This window comes from Cucurbita pepo, chromosome LG04 (genome assembly GCF_002806865.2).
Source record: "Cucurbita pepo subsp. pepo cultivar mu-cu-16 chromosome LG04, ASM280686v2, whole genome shotgun sequence".
Taxonomy (NCBI): domain Eukaryota; kingdom Viridiplantae; phylum Streptophyta; class Magnoliopsida; order Cucurbitales; family Cucurbitaceae; genus Cucurbita; species Cucurbita pepo.
Window position 1 is genome coordinate 8874028 of NC_036641.1, and position 14777 is coordinate 8888804.

At 37.6% G+C, this 14777-nt stretch overlaps 2 protein-coding genes across 4 annotated transcripts in view; both read right to left on the reverse strand.

Moving 5' to 3' along the window:
* Positions 1-466: 466 nt before the first annotated feature.
* Positions 467-7875, reverse strand: LOC111792267 (pumilio homolog 12-like). 3 transcript variants are annotated; one of them, XM_023673629.1, is made up of 6 exons: positions 7670-7871; positions 5544-7197; positions 5263-5422; positions 2963-3126; positions 1752-2013; positions 467-1116 (listed from the first exon to the last, which is right to left on the reverse strand). In XM_023673629.1, exons 2-6 carry the CDS (start codon positions 7049-7051, stop codon positions 1009-1011), a joined length of 2202 nt encoding a protein of 733 aa, XP_023529397.1. In that variant the 5' UTR covers positions 7052-7197; positions 7670-7871; the 3' UTR covers positions 467-1008. The 3 variants fall into 3 exon arrangements, with proteins under 3 accessions (XP_023529397.1, XP_023529396.1, XP_023529398.1); XM_023673628.1 differs by having other exon boundaries at positions 5544-7123; positions 7670-7870; XM_023673630.1 differs by lacking the exons at positions 467-1116; positions 1752-2013 and adding an exon at positions 2030-2624 and having other exon boundaries at positions 5544-7123; positions 7670-7875.
* Positions 7876-9275: 1400 nt separating this feature from the next.
* LOC111792962 overlaps positions 9276-14777 on the reverse strand; it is a 6616-nt gene continuing 1114 nt past the window's right edge. Inside the window, exons 2-10 of the mRNA XM_023674596.1 lie at positions 12875-14392; positions 12630-12792; positions 12386-12549; positions 11651-11930; positions 11460-11569; positions 11210-11325; positions 10356-10504; positions 9919-10272; positions 9276-9837 (exon numbers count right to left, since the gene is read on the reverse strand). Coding sequence (XP_023530364.1) covers positions 9727-9837; positions 9919-10272; positions 10356-10504; positions 11210-11325; positions 11460-11569; positions 11651-11930; positions 12386-12549; positions 12630-12792; positions 12875-14355 — 2928 coding nt within the window. The 5' untranslated portion in view covers positions 14356-14392 and the 3' untranslated portion in view covers positions 9276-9726. The remainder of the gene's footprint in view (positions 9838-9918; positions 10273-10355; positions 10505-11209; positions 11326-11459; positions 11570-11650; positions 11931-12385; positions 12550-12629; positions 12793-12874; positions 14393-14777) is intronic.

Here is a 14777-nt window from a genome sequence, read left to right on the forward strand (position 1 = left end):
AAAATAACCCGCTTTACCTGACCAATTGAACTAAACTCGTATTGGCCTAGAAAATAACCCGTTTTACCTGACCAATTGAACTAAACTCGTATTGGCCTAGAAAATAACCCGTTTTACCTGACCAATTGAACTAAACTCGTATTGGCCTAGAAAATAACCCGCTTTACCTGACCAATTGAACTAAACTCGTATTGGCCTAGAAAATAACCCGCTTTACCTGACCAATTGAACTAAATTCGTATTGGCCTAGAAAATAACCCATTTTACCTGACCAATTGAACTAAATTCGTATTGGCCTAGAAAACAACCTGTTTTACCTGTCCAATTAAGCTAAACTCGTGTTGGCCTAGAAAACAAACCGTTCCTAGATAGAACAGGAAAAGGAAGGGGTGCGTAAAGAAGCATCATAAACAAGAGTTCGTAAAGAAGCATCATAAACATTGCAAATTCAGACAAGAAAAAGGCAGAACAATAAACAAGAGTTCAAATTGCTATAATTCACAGGAGTGGTAATTACACAGCCCAACCAAAAAAGATAGCAACAGCAACAACAGCAGCAGCAGCATTGTACAAAGCTACCTCAGTTTCTCAGCCAAAAAAAGCCTCTTCTTTTATCACAATTTACCCACCCTTCTTCATCTTCTACAAGCATTGAGCTTCAGAAACAGAATCCCAACAAATGTACAACACTCCATGACCCTTCTCTATACCCTCACCACCTCTTTATTTACTATGTCCAATAAACGGAATAAATAAATAAATAAATAAACAAACGACAAAAAACAACATGGCCAGCTAGACCTCAGCCATCGTTTAAGCATCCTAAACCTTTACCCGAAACGAAAATTAGGAGTGAAGATTTCGATATGTCTTCACCTTTGATAAGTTTTTCTTTCCAGATAGACCTCTGCCTAAACTCTTTACAAAAAAGTACTGAAGGAAAACAAATATTAGTCATGCTTTCTTACCAAGTTGAAACAAAGACTAGACAAAGCGCTTTGTAACCAGTTAGTTTGATTTTCCAAGTACCACAAGGACTTTCTTTCCGTATGGACTCGTCCTAAGTACAGGCGCATGCAGCTTTATGGCTTCCACGAGTTTAGAATGAAGAGTACCCTGCAGCCGAAAAACATTGATCTAATTGCATTAGAAATCAGTTCGACAATCACCTATAAATGTAAACACTAACGCTACCATAAACCTTCATTTGAAATAGAAAAGTGAAGGAACATTCAGACACCGTAATCTTAAAGAAAAGTCGACATTTTGCATTCAAATTTCCATAGACCAAAGTGTTATGACCTTCGAGTAGAAAAGGAGGCGTCCAAGACTAACTGCAAAAAAGGACTCTATGCTAAAAGAACAAGACTGAGATCATAATTACGTCATGATTACAACGGCCATGTGGCGCATTTTTTTGGTCGGAAAGAAACTCAGTTATAGTTGGAGGGCTTTTCTGTAACCTGATCAGCAAAATTCTCAAGTTTGTAGTTGGTATGACATAACAACATGGGATGTGTAGTGTTTTTCATGATGTCTGACTTTTGTTCTAACTTTTCAAGATATAAATTTGAAAAAGTTACAGGCACCATTCGACAACAGAAGGTGTTGAAGGTGCCGAAGGTGTTAAAAGTGTTAAAAGTGGTACTACGTTCCTTGCACAAAAAAATTAACATCCTAGACTTTCACACATTCCTCATACATATGAACACAGATACCAAAAAGAGAAGGGAAATATTGGCCCTGCTAACCTTTGTACTACCCAATGCAGTTTGAATTGCGTAATTGCCATATGGGTCCTGCATGATTTTATCAAATCGCAGATCATTGATCAATTCGAGCACAATTTTAGAGATATCTCCGCATTCCCTTGCAGATTCAAGGCATTTTTCAACAACATTACTACTATACTTCTGCATGGCCAAGTCACCAAAACTACCCTCTAACTGTTTGACTATAGCTTCCGTATACCATCGACGCTTAAGCCTTAGGATGAATTGCACAACATAGTTCCTGCATATAATATAATTTAGTGAAATATAACTTGTCAGTTCTAATCCATAGTCCCAAGTCAACTCCAATATTCATATTGGAATTGGAGTTGAATATATACATCTCCAGAATGCAGCCATTGTCAGAAAAATCACGAATTTTGTATATGTTTTGGGGTTAACAATGTCACAATTGCCCTTCATCGAGACTTATAAAGCGATTGTGCGGCACTTACTCAAGCCCTTGAATAAGTTAACCAACTGAAACGGCTTTAAAAAACAGGGTTAGAAAATATTTTTAGAGAACGTTTCGGAAAGCATTCTGAGAAAGCCAATTTTATGCACTAGCAAGCAATAAGGAACCAGAAAAGCATTGATAACATAGAGCCTAGATAGGAAATTTTGATAATTTGTTGTATCCCCTATCGTATATTATGAGGCAAATTGTCTATGGTAAACTTGCATATTAAAAGTCATACGCTTACAAAAGTAGAAGGAAATAAGATGAACATACAAAAGAAGACATATAATGAAAAATGAATAGAAAGGTTGGTATGGCCATGCAGCCATGAGCAAGGCATAAGAAGGACCATGACCCACCGGATTGGTAACAAGTTGAAATTTTCCAAGCATCTACAAAGCAGTTTATCTCACATGAATTATTCAGTTATACGAAAGCAAAAAAAGAAAACAAAATGCTCTCGAAGTAGTCAAATACAAATGAGAAAAGACATTAGAAAAGAGACCGATTAAATTTAGAAATTTGGAAATTCTAAAAGGGTCCAACATGATCCTGTGGCTACGTAAAGAATAATTCTTAAAATTCAGAATCGTTTTGGATCAAATGAAGAAAAGGGTTTTGGAATAAAAATTAAGGAAACAAAGATATATCCAACGCATTGTGAGCAACGCATATTAAAGAAAAGGTTAGAGGAAAAAGAAAAGAAAAAAAGAAAGAAAGAGTTAATTACCCATATTGATCTTGGGAAATAACCAACGCATTGTGAGCAATCTCACTGATTAAATTATCTCGGAGTACGCTATTGGAACAAGTGAGGTATTTTTGAAGCACACAGCAACCATGACGATCAGTCGCAAGATCAACACAACTATTTCTTACAGCATCAAACAGTACCTGCAGCGAACGTGATAACCCCAGAATTAATTATTTGTTTCACAGAATTCATGTTACAAAATGAATCTTCCTCAATGTCAAAGACCAGTTTTGGAGGAGGAGGAGGGGGGTTACACACGCCTGATTAAAAGATCAAAGAATCCCAACCATGCAAATCATATATACTTCCACCAAATTTGGACCCAAAAAAAAAAGTTGATCCATCAATATCAATATGGCTAAAAATGGTATTATATTCAGTAACAACAGTCAAACTGAAAAGACAGCAGGCTCAAGTCTAAAAAGATTGTTAGTGATTGATATAACTCCTTACTTTACCAATTAAACCATATAACTTCCAAACGAACAATATAAGGATCTACGGAAAACATTGACAAAGAAATTATAGAGAGAGAATAAACTGCTTGTCGGGTTGTCACGTTTCACTTTTTAAGGAGGGAGGGAGCACAAGTACTTGAGAGAAAGTAATTTTCTAGCAGATTTAGAAACACAGATGCAAAAACAAAAGTCTATAGTCATTCAAGCATCATTGAAAACTCCGGTGTTTAACTTATCATAACCTCTTAACCTCGCTTTCTTCAATGTTCCACTCACCTGATTCTATAAAACCATATACATGACAATTTTCTCAGCACATTTAAAGATGTGGATATATTAATTGTTGCTGGGAAAAGGCTAAGAAAAATTTGGGAGAAACAAAAAATTTGAAAGGAAGTAAAAAGCTGGGACCTGTGCACTCAGATTTTCAATTAAATCCTTTCCTCATATACAGACTTCTTCGAAATTCTTGCTTCTTGTCATTCTACCCTTCGAACTNTGTGCCACATGGTTTCCGTTTACGTTTTTCATCAGAGTCACCATACCAGACTTCAAAGACGAGACAATCATGAAAACTTGCTCTTGGGTTTTAAGAGTCTCAATAACCTTCTGAACAGCACGAGTCCTGTGATTGAGAAAAATGAATTTGGAAGAAAAATTAAAAACATTAAAAAAAAATGCAATGAAGTCCATAAATTCTTGTGTTCGACCATTGAGGCATATAAAATGAAAGGAAAAGAGCATACCCATGCATGTCACATGAGACTAGAATAATTTCACCATGGTTCTGTGTAATTCTACGTAGAAATTTCATCCGCTGATCTTCATTGCAAACTTCAAGCAGCTTCTGTACTAGATAGTTTCCAAAAGGATCTACCATAAGGTCAACAACATGATCAATGATTTCATTGAAAATCTTCTCAATATCGTCATCAGTACCCTCCATAAATTTCCGTTGCAAGAAACGGCAACCATGTTGGTCTTTTGCCATTAGAAATATTTTACCTCTGACTTCATCAACAGAGTTAAATCTTTCAGGCACTAACTTGAGATTTGCAGATTCCAAGTACAAAGCAGATGAGCTTAGTTCATTACGAAAAATGCGTTCAGTAGCTGGAGCAAAATTGTTGTGCCGAACATAGCTATTTGAGCGGACAATTCTACTTCGGTCAACATGATTGGCTGATTTATCAGCACCAATAGACATAAACCTCATAGCATCAACTGCGTTCAGTCGAGTATTCCTAGCAAGTATCTTTTTAGGAAAGGAAACTTTCTCCATACCTTGAACTGTGTCCATATAGCGCGTTGAAAATGCAGGATTTAACTGCTTTGAAACACTATGAAATGCACATGCCTCCCAAGATGGTTCACGATTCAACNAAAAAAAAAAAAAAAAAAAAAAAAAAAAAAAAAAAAAAAAAAAAAAAAAAAAAAAAAAAAAAAAAAAAAAAAAAAAAAAAAAAAAAAAAAAAACTACTTGCAGTTGCTGACAAAATATCTTAATCTCAAGGGTGCCACCTTGGCTACCAGAAATTATCCATGGCTTCCATACATTCTCCTCTCATAGGTAAACTACGTAAAAGGCCTATCAAATACTTTCGGAGACTTGCTATCACTTGAATGGGGCATAACCAAAGGAACAATTTGAATGAAAAATAGCAAAACTCCCCAGAAAAAAGGACTAAAAGGGAAAGAGATCAAATAAAAAAAGGTAAACACCTTTTTGTAGTTCTAAACTACAGATGAAAAGGCAAGCACCTTCTCACTTGAAACGAACAAATTCAAAGAAACAGAGCTAGAAAATATAATCCTGACCTCACTGCTAGGCATTAAATAATCAAGGCAATGTTGTGCCACATGGTTTCCGTTTACGTTTTTCATCAGAGTCACCATACCAGACTTCAAAGACGAGACAATCATGAAAACTTGCTCTTGGGTTTTAAGAGTCTCAATAACCTTCTGAACAGCACGAGTCCTGTGATTGAGAAAAATGAATTTGGAAGAAAAATTAAAAACATTAAAAAAAAATGCAATGAAGTCCATAAATTCTTGTGTTCGACCATTGAGGCATATAAAATGAAAGGAAAAGAGCATACCCATGCATGTCACATGAGACTAGAATAATTTCACCATGGTTCTGTGTAATTCTACGTAGAAATTTCATCCGCTGATCTTCATTGCAAACTTCAAGCAGCTTCTGTACTAGATAGTTTCCAAAAGGATCTACCATAAGGTCAACAACATGATCAATGATTTCATTGAAAATCTTCTCAATATCGTCATCAGTACCCTCCATAAATTTCCGTTGCAAGAAACGGCAACCATGTTGGTCTTTTGCCATTAGAAATATTTTACCTCTGACTTCATCAACAGAGTTAAATCTTTCAGGCACTAACTTGAGATTTGCAGATTCCAAGTACAAAGCAGATGAGCTTAGTTCATTACGAAAAATGCGTTCAGTAGCTGGAGCAAAATTGTTGTGCCGAACATAGCTATTTGAGCGGACAATTCTACTTCGGTCAACATGATTGGCTGATTTATCAGCACCAATAGACATAAACCTCATAGCATCAACTGCGTTCAGTCGAGTATTCCTAGCAAGTATCTTTTTAGGAAAGGAAACTTTCTCCATACCTTGAACTGTGTCCATATAGCGCGTTGAAAATGCAGGATTTAACTGCTTTGAAACACTATGAAATGCACATGCCTCCCAAGATGGTTCACGATTCAACTGCTCGAGATGGCGAGCAATTGGAACCTCATAATATTTCTGCTTACCACTCTGACATGAAATCCTACTTGAATGATTCTCATGTGATTGATTTGGAAGCCAACGTTGCTGAATATAAAGATGCTGCGGGTATGGATACTGCTCCTCTTCGGTATAATTCCAACCCATTTGCTGACGATTTATCTGTTGCGGATGTATGTACTGAACATGAGACTGCCCATTATGGATTATTTGCTGCCTTTGAGATGTGATAGGAAACTGCAAATTCTGAGCAGACACATTTGCCACCTCGTAAGTCAATGGCATAGCAGGGGAGGAAGTCTCCAATGGCTGAAGCTGACCAGCCTGCCACTTTTTGTACTGATCAGGTATAAGTCTAGAAGGAGAGTTTTGGTGGCCAAGTCTTATCACATGAGGATCATGAACACCATTAATCAAGTGATTTGAAGAATCCAAAGCACCTAACGCCGATGTATCCATATTGACTAATTGTTTGATCAAGTTATCTGAGTAATGATCCTCCAACCTAATGGCATGACCCTGCAATGATTTCCAAGTATGCCCCTTCGCCTCACCACCGAAGTTCAACTTTTCAAATGCAAGTGCCAAGGACTGGTCTCCTGGCATAGCATCTTTCCTAGTTAGCATTTGATCCATGGAGGATTGCTGGAGTGTACTCATAGAGACATTTCCATCCATCAAATTCCCATTGCCATGGAAGTTTCTAATGGAAGTCTCTTCATAGGGACCCACAGGTATTGAAAACAACCCCTTTTCTTCAGCATGTGCATTACCAGATGCAACATTTGGAATCTCGTCACCAATAAGCCTTGCAAGGTCCTCAATCTCCAGTTCAGAACCCATATCTTCCATTGTTATAACGAACAAGAACACTCCCTCTTGAAGAATAAATGATACAACGACACAAATATATCAGCCTTCAGCCTGCCAAGCAGCAAAACACACGCATACAGTTTATAGTATCAATGATCAGCTCACAATTCCATCAAATTTCCAGCCTACATTGCAAAAAGAAACAACCAAATCACTGAAATCCCACAACCCAGACAAAGAACAACGAAATCTCAAACAAGAATCATCAATCACAATCCAATAAAAGATCACCTAGCCCAGAAATTTTAGGCGATCACCCACTAATCGACTGTACCCATCAAGACAACAGTAAGAACAGAACATTGAGATAGAATCAAGAACAAATTGCTTAAGTATCAGCCAACTCCAACAGAACATTAACAAGAAAAGAAGAACAAAACGATCAATGCAAGAAAGGGGAAAAACACATGCAAACACACACAAAAAAAAACAAAAAAACAAAAAAACAAATCGACGTATAAAATTCCCGAAAAGCAGAAAAAACCGAAATCCACATCAGAGAAAGCGCCGAAAAGATGATCGATCATAGACACACAACTTGATCACAAAAAATCAGTCCTGAAGAGCTCGAAACGTAAGAGATCAAAGAAAACTAACCGAGTAGGGGATGAGAAACAGCAAAGAGAGGGGAGGAAGAAGGCCAAAAGTAGGGAAAGTATGAATATAAAGGATGCAATGGAAGAGAAGAAGAAGAAGAAGAAGAAGAAGAAGAAGAGCGGCGGCGTGAAGAAGGAGAGAAGGGATTAAAGGAGGAGAGATTATAGGAAAAACAAAGAGAGATTGGAAAATATCAAAGCAGTATCATGCATGGATTTAGATTGTTACGTTTTCCGCTCTTTTCATTCTTTTTTGTTTCTTTTGGATTGTTCATCAAAATCAAAACTAATTTTTTATATTTTTTTTTTCTCTCTCTTCAATATTTTATCCCTTTTTTTTTTTTTTTTAAATGAATATTTGATTAAGTTAGGATTTGTTTATTGTTTTTTTGTATTTTAGATTTTTTTTTTTTTTTTTTTAAGGATTTGATTTTTTTTTTTAAATAATGGATTATGGTAAAAAAAAATATTTCCATGGTTTTTTTAAAAAATTAAATAACTATTTTTTAATAAAATAATTTTAAAGGCTGTTGTTGTGTTTATTTTTATTTTATGTTAGAACCATTGGTGAGGGTTGGAAGTGGCTATCGCTACGATCGTTGGAATTGGTTGGTTGCTTGCTTGATTGGAAGGACCGTTGTTGCAAGTGGCTATGGCTGCAATTGCTGGAATTGGTTGGTCGCTTGCTTGGTTGGAAGGACCGTCGTTTTTCTCTTTTAGCTTAACTTGACTGAGCGTGTGACAATGAGCTCTTTGGATTCCCCGAGCCCTTTCGGTTCAATATTCTAGTTTAGATCGTGTAGCAATGAATTAGAGTAGGGCTTCAAAACTAACTAGGCATATTCTTTAGTCGTGGTTGTATCTTATAAGGGGATAATTTGTAAAACCTTGCTTATCCTTTTGGTGAGAAAGCACGGAGTGAGACTCGAACAAGTAACCCATCTTATAAACCATGTCCTACTAGACTTTCTAGCTTTTAACCCCTTCATTTCTCATATACATCAGTAGATCCTTTAGATTCAACGTCAACTATGCTACAAACTCGGATCACTGGTGAAGAACATTATGAAACTGCGCAAAAAGCTAAACAAACCTTACAATGTTACAAAGAACTGCAGGACATTATAGCTATCCTTGGGTTGGACAAATTATCCGATGAGGATAACTTAACCGTAGCACAAGCACGAAAATACGAGCACATTGAACTTTACCGTGAGAAGCAAAAATCAAAACAACCAATTATAATATGATCAAATATTTGTTCCATAAGATTAGTAATAGGGTTATATGTTTGTTTTGTAAGTGCACGTGTCAACTTCTCCCTACCAAAAGTTATATACTGTGAGCCGTTGTTGTTACTCTCTTGCTTACATATATAATGTCTCTTTCAAAATCTCTTTCAAAAATCTCTCTGCCCTCAATTTCTAAAACCTTCTTAAACCAAGCCTAGAGGCTCAAGCATCGCTTAGGGTTAGCTCACTTGTCGTAGGAAAGTGAGTGTCGCACAATCGCTTAGGGTTAGCTCAATTGTGACAAGTAATAATGTAAAATGTAAATTTAGCCAGATGACTAATTTAAAAGAGTAAAGAGTTTGCAAGTCTGTACAATGTTGCTACTAAAAAGAGCCTAAGCTTATCATTCATCGTCATCTCGGTCTCCAATACAACAACGACTCTACAAAAAAGGGAAATCCGTTCATCGTCCGGGGATGAACCATGGATAGAGATGGAGACGAACCATGTTAAATGGCTTAAGCTCCTTAACAAACAAACAAACAAAAGAACAAAATAATAAGACCTAGTTGCACACTTGCAGCCATGGTTAATGGCCTAAGCTCCTTAACAAACAAAAGAACAAGAGAACAAGAGAACAAAATAACAAGTGACTTGAGGAGAAAGACTAGTTGAACACTTGCAGCTAAGCTCCTGACAAACAAAAGAACAATAGAACAAAACAGCAACACTTGAGAGCAGAAAGACAAGCCATGTCCTGTCCTTTTTTGACCAACAACAACAACAAGAAATGCAGGTTACAGCCAATCTTTGTCGATTGCGTCGGTCAGTTCACTTTTCCGAGCATTCCGAGCACTTTCTTCCCGTACATGTTCGTCCTAAGCAACGGGACGTGCGGTCTGATTGCAGCCACAAGATTAGCATGAAGAGAAGAACCCTGTTTAACAAACACAAACATTCATGTAATTCAGCAAATCATTCATCACCGTTTATCAAACAGTTCAAGTTTGATACTCACTTTGCAAATCCCAGAATGAGCCAACACTGCTTGAACTGCGTAGTTTCCATATGGGTTAAGCATAATTTGACTGAATCGTTCGTCGTTTATCAACTCATCGATAATTTTCGTCAGATATTCCTCTCCAATAGAAGCACATTTTTCGACAACATTACTGCTATATTTCTGAATCGACAAGTCCGCAAAATGGCCCTCTAAACGTTTCAAGATACCAGATATCACCCAAGGAATTGCAGTAGGATTACGCGCAAGGTCGAACGCAAATTGCACAACATAGTTCCTACATCGTTCCAATGCAAAATCAAGTGCTCGGTTTCGAAACATTACTATCACAAAATCAAGCGCTAGTTCCAAAGATCAATCGTTACATATTAAAGTTCAGAGACTAAATCATGCATAATGAACGAGTTGAAAAACTAGTTAAAGAACCGAATCACAATGCTGCAAAACAACAGGGAACGGAGTCCATGAACATTATCAAGATCAAAAGTAGACTCATATTGCACAACATAGTTCCTGCATCGTTCCAATGCAAAACCAAGCGCTCGGTTTCGAAACATTACTATCACAAAATCAAGTGCTAGTTCTAAAGATCAATCGTTGCATATTAAAGTTCAGAGACTAAATCATGCATAGTCAACGAGTTGAAAAACTGGTTAAAGAACCGAATCACAATGCTGCAAAACAACATAGAACGGAGTCCACGAACAATATAAAGATCAAAAGTAGAATTACCCGTATTGGTCTTNAAGATTAGTAATAGGGTTATATGTTTGTTTTGTAAGTGCACGTGTCAACTTCTCCCTACCAAAAGTTATATACTGTGAGCCGTTGTTGTTACTCTCTTGCTTACATATATAATGTCTCTTTCAAAATCTCTTTCAAAAATCTCTCTGCCCTCAATTTCTAAAACCTTCTTAAACCAAGCCTAGAGGCTCAAGCATCGCTTAGGGTTAGCTCACTTGTCGTAGGAAAGTGAGTGTCGCACAATCGCTTAGGGTTAGCTCAATTGTGACAAGTAATAATGTAAAATGTAAATTTAGCCAGATGACTAATTTAAAAGAGTAAAGAGTTTGCAAGTCTGTACAATGTTGCTACTAAAAAGAGCCTAAGCTTATCATTCATCGTCATCTCGGTCTCCAATACAACAACGACTCTACAAAAAAGGGAAATCCGTTCATCGTCCGGGGATGAACCATGGATAGAGATGGAGACGAACCATGTTAAATGGCTTAAGCTCCTTAACAAACAAACAAACAAAAGAACAAAATAATAAGACCTAGTTGCACACTTGCAGCCATGGTTAATGGCCTAAGCTCCTTAACAAACAAAAGAACAAGAGAACAAGAGAACAAAATAACAAGTGACTTGAGGAGAAAGACTAGTTGAACACTTGCAGCTAAGCTCCTGACAAACAAAAGAACAATAGAACAAAACAGCAACACTTGAGAGCAGAAAGACAAGCCATGTCCTGTCCTTTTTTGACCAACAACAACAACAAGAAATGCAGGTTACAGCCAATCTTTGTCGATTGCGTCGGTCAGTTCACTTTTCCGAGCATTCCGAGCACTTTCTTCCCGTACATGTTCGTCCTAAGCAACGGGACGTGCGGTCTGATTGCAGCCACAAGATTAGCATGAAGAGAAGAACCCTGTTTAACAAACACAAACATTCATGTAATTCAGCAAATCATTCATCACCGTTTATCAAACAGTTCAAGTTTGATACTCACTTTGCAAATCCCAGAATGAGCCAACACTGCTTGAACTGCGTAGTTTCCATATGGGTTAAGCATAATTTGACTGAATCGTTCGTCGTTTATCAACTCATCGATAATTTTCGTCAGATATTCCTCTCCAATAGAAGCACATTTTTCGACAACATTACTGCTATATTTCTGAATCGACAAGTCCGCAAAATGGCCCTCTAAACGTTTCAAGATACCAGATATCACCCAAGGAATTGCAGTAGGATTACGCGCAAGGTCGAACGCAAATTGCACAACATAGTTCCTACATCGTTCCAATGCAAAATCAAGTGCTCGGTTTCGAAACATTACTATCACAAAATCAAGCGCTAGTTCCAAAGATCAATCGTTACATATTAAAGTTCAGAGACTAAATCATGCATAATGAACGAGTTGAAAAACTAGTTAAAGAACCGAATCACAATGCTGCAAAACAACAGGGAACGGAGTCCATGAACATTATCAAGATCAAAAGTAGACTCATATTGCACAACATAGTTCCTGCATCGTTCCAATGCAAAACCAAGCGCTCGGTTTCGAAACATTACTATCACAAAATCAAGTGCTAGTTCTAAAGATCAATCGTTGCATATTAAAGTTCAGAGACTAAATCATGCATAGTCAACGAGTTGAAAAACTGGTTAAAGAACCGAATCACAATGCTGCAAAACAACATAGAACGGAGTCCACGAACAATATAAAGATCAAAAGTAGAATTACCCGTATTGGTCTTGGGAAAGAAATAAAGCATTACATACAACCGCGGTTAACAATCGATCTCGTTGTCTATGATCAGAACAAGAAAGGCATTTTTGAAGCACACAACAACCATGTCGATCAGTGGCAACCTCGGCACAACATTTCGTTGCAGCATCGAAAAGGAACTGCAAAATAATTCATTGCCAGGATTTCATTTCATCACAAAAATGTTTGCGAAAGCGAATCCACAAAGGAGACCCCTTACCTCAATATATTCAGACACCAAAAACTGCAAGCAATGCTGTGCTACATGGTTACCATTAATGTTTTTCATGAGAATCACTATCCCAGGCTTCAATAAGGAGACAATCATGGAAAACTGCTCTGGGGTTTTGAGGGTCTCAATAAGCTTCTGAACAGCACGAGTCCTGTAGTTTCGAAACATTAATATTTTAGACACGAAAATGATGGCTGAACGGAGGTAAAGAGACAAACAGTGATAGAGCATACCCGTGCATATTACACGAAATTCGAATGAGTTCACCGGGTCGGTTAACCTGGTAAAGAATTTGAAGACGTTGATCCTCATCACAAACTCCAAGGAGCTTCTGTATTAAATAGTTTCCAAAAGGATCTATCATGAGCTCAGAAACATGTTGAATGATTTCATTGAAAATCATGTCGATATCTTCCTTAGTACCCTCACTGAACATTCGTTGCAAGAAACGACAACCGTGTTGGTCTTTAGCCATGAGATATATTTTACCCGTGGCTTCATCGAGAGAGTTACATTGTAGAGGCGGTATCTCGGTCTTATGTTTTGCATAACTAGACAACATAGCAGATACCCTTAAGTTCTCATGACAGACGCAATCCGTAGCGGTCGAAGGAAAACCGAACTGCCTAAAATAACAACTTTGACAAAGATATCTGTTTTGGCGCATAAAATATTTTTGTTTCTCGGCATCGACAGATGGAACTTTCATACAATCAACTACATTCAGTCCATGAGTCATAATGGGGATCTTTCTAGGAGAACATTGCTTGAAACTTTTATCCTGGCCGTCTAATGTATCTACATACGGTGTCGAAAAAACATGATTTGATATACCTGAACCCGCGTAATTTGCAGCCCCATTGGAGAATCCATCATGTTTAGACTGCTCAAGATTGTGGGAAACTGGATACTCAAAACAACATTTCTTCTTAGGACTTCTCAGAAACCGCAACTTCCCGAATGTAGCGTTACCAAACGACTCGAATTGATTTGAATACTCCAGTTGCTGATTATGAAGATCATGAAGGTACTGGTGCTGCCCTTGCATCATGCCGGAGTTGACAAGCTCTTCTTTTGTACAATTCGAACCCATTTGGCCATGATTCATTTGTTGTGGATGCATAAAATGCATAGGGGATAGACCACTCGGCAACATTTTCTCGAGATGAGACGATATAGGAAATGGCATCGCAGGCATTTCATGAGTCGATGGCATAACAGGGGAAGGAGTTTCAAATGGCTGAAGGCCATCAGAAACAGGCCTTGGTGGGATTGATATCTGAGGGCTATGAACTTTCATATGAATATCATAATAGCCATTGTTCAAATGATGTGAAGACCTCAAAGAAGGATCAGCTACCATTGGTGCTTCAGAAATGAATGATTGCTTATTCATATAGTTTTCAAATTGATCATTCTTCAACCAAGTTTTCCCCGACCTCTCCGCACCCAAACTTAATTTCTCGACTGCAGATGTCAATGACCGGTGGTCTCTGATCGCCCGGTTACTTTCCCCCGTCCGAAATTGAGCTGTTGATTGCTGAAGCTCATTCATCATGACCTTTCCGTTCTCCAAAGACGAGCCCTTACAGGAATCTGCAACCATCGAAGTCATTCTCGGATGAACTGATTCCTCAGTACGTACATTCTCACGAGCAACTATCGGATTCTCACCATAAAGCCTCTCAAGATCATTTGTCAGTTTACTGTCCATTTTTCTATTTTATACACGAGAGAGCTCTTTAAATGACCTATAATTCCAGAACAGTGGCAAGGCTTAAGAACAAAAACACCAATAAATATCTCACTTCACTCACAAAAGAAACAACACAATGATACAAAGATCGTAAGAACAATGTCTTTTCACTATCTTTAATCACATCAGATTCAAACTCAAATGACATCCTTCCATTATACAAAAACAAACCAACAAGAACTATCGAAGAATCATCATCAAGTCCTTCATAAAAATTCAAAAACAGAACAGAAAATCAACCCCGGATCATCGATCGACAGCTAAAGAACCTCATTAAAACTCAACTCAACCACATTATTAGAAATCCAGCTCGAGAATACATGATCAAACGAGGGCAAAATCCAAGAAAATCCCCAAAGAAACCGCAATCATCACAAAAA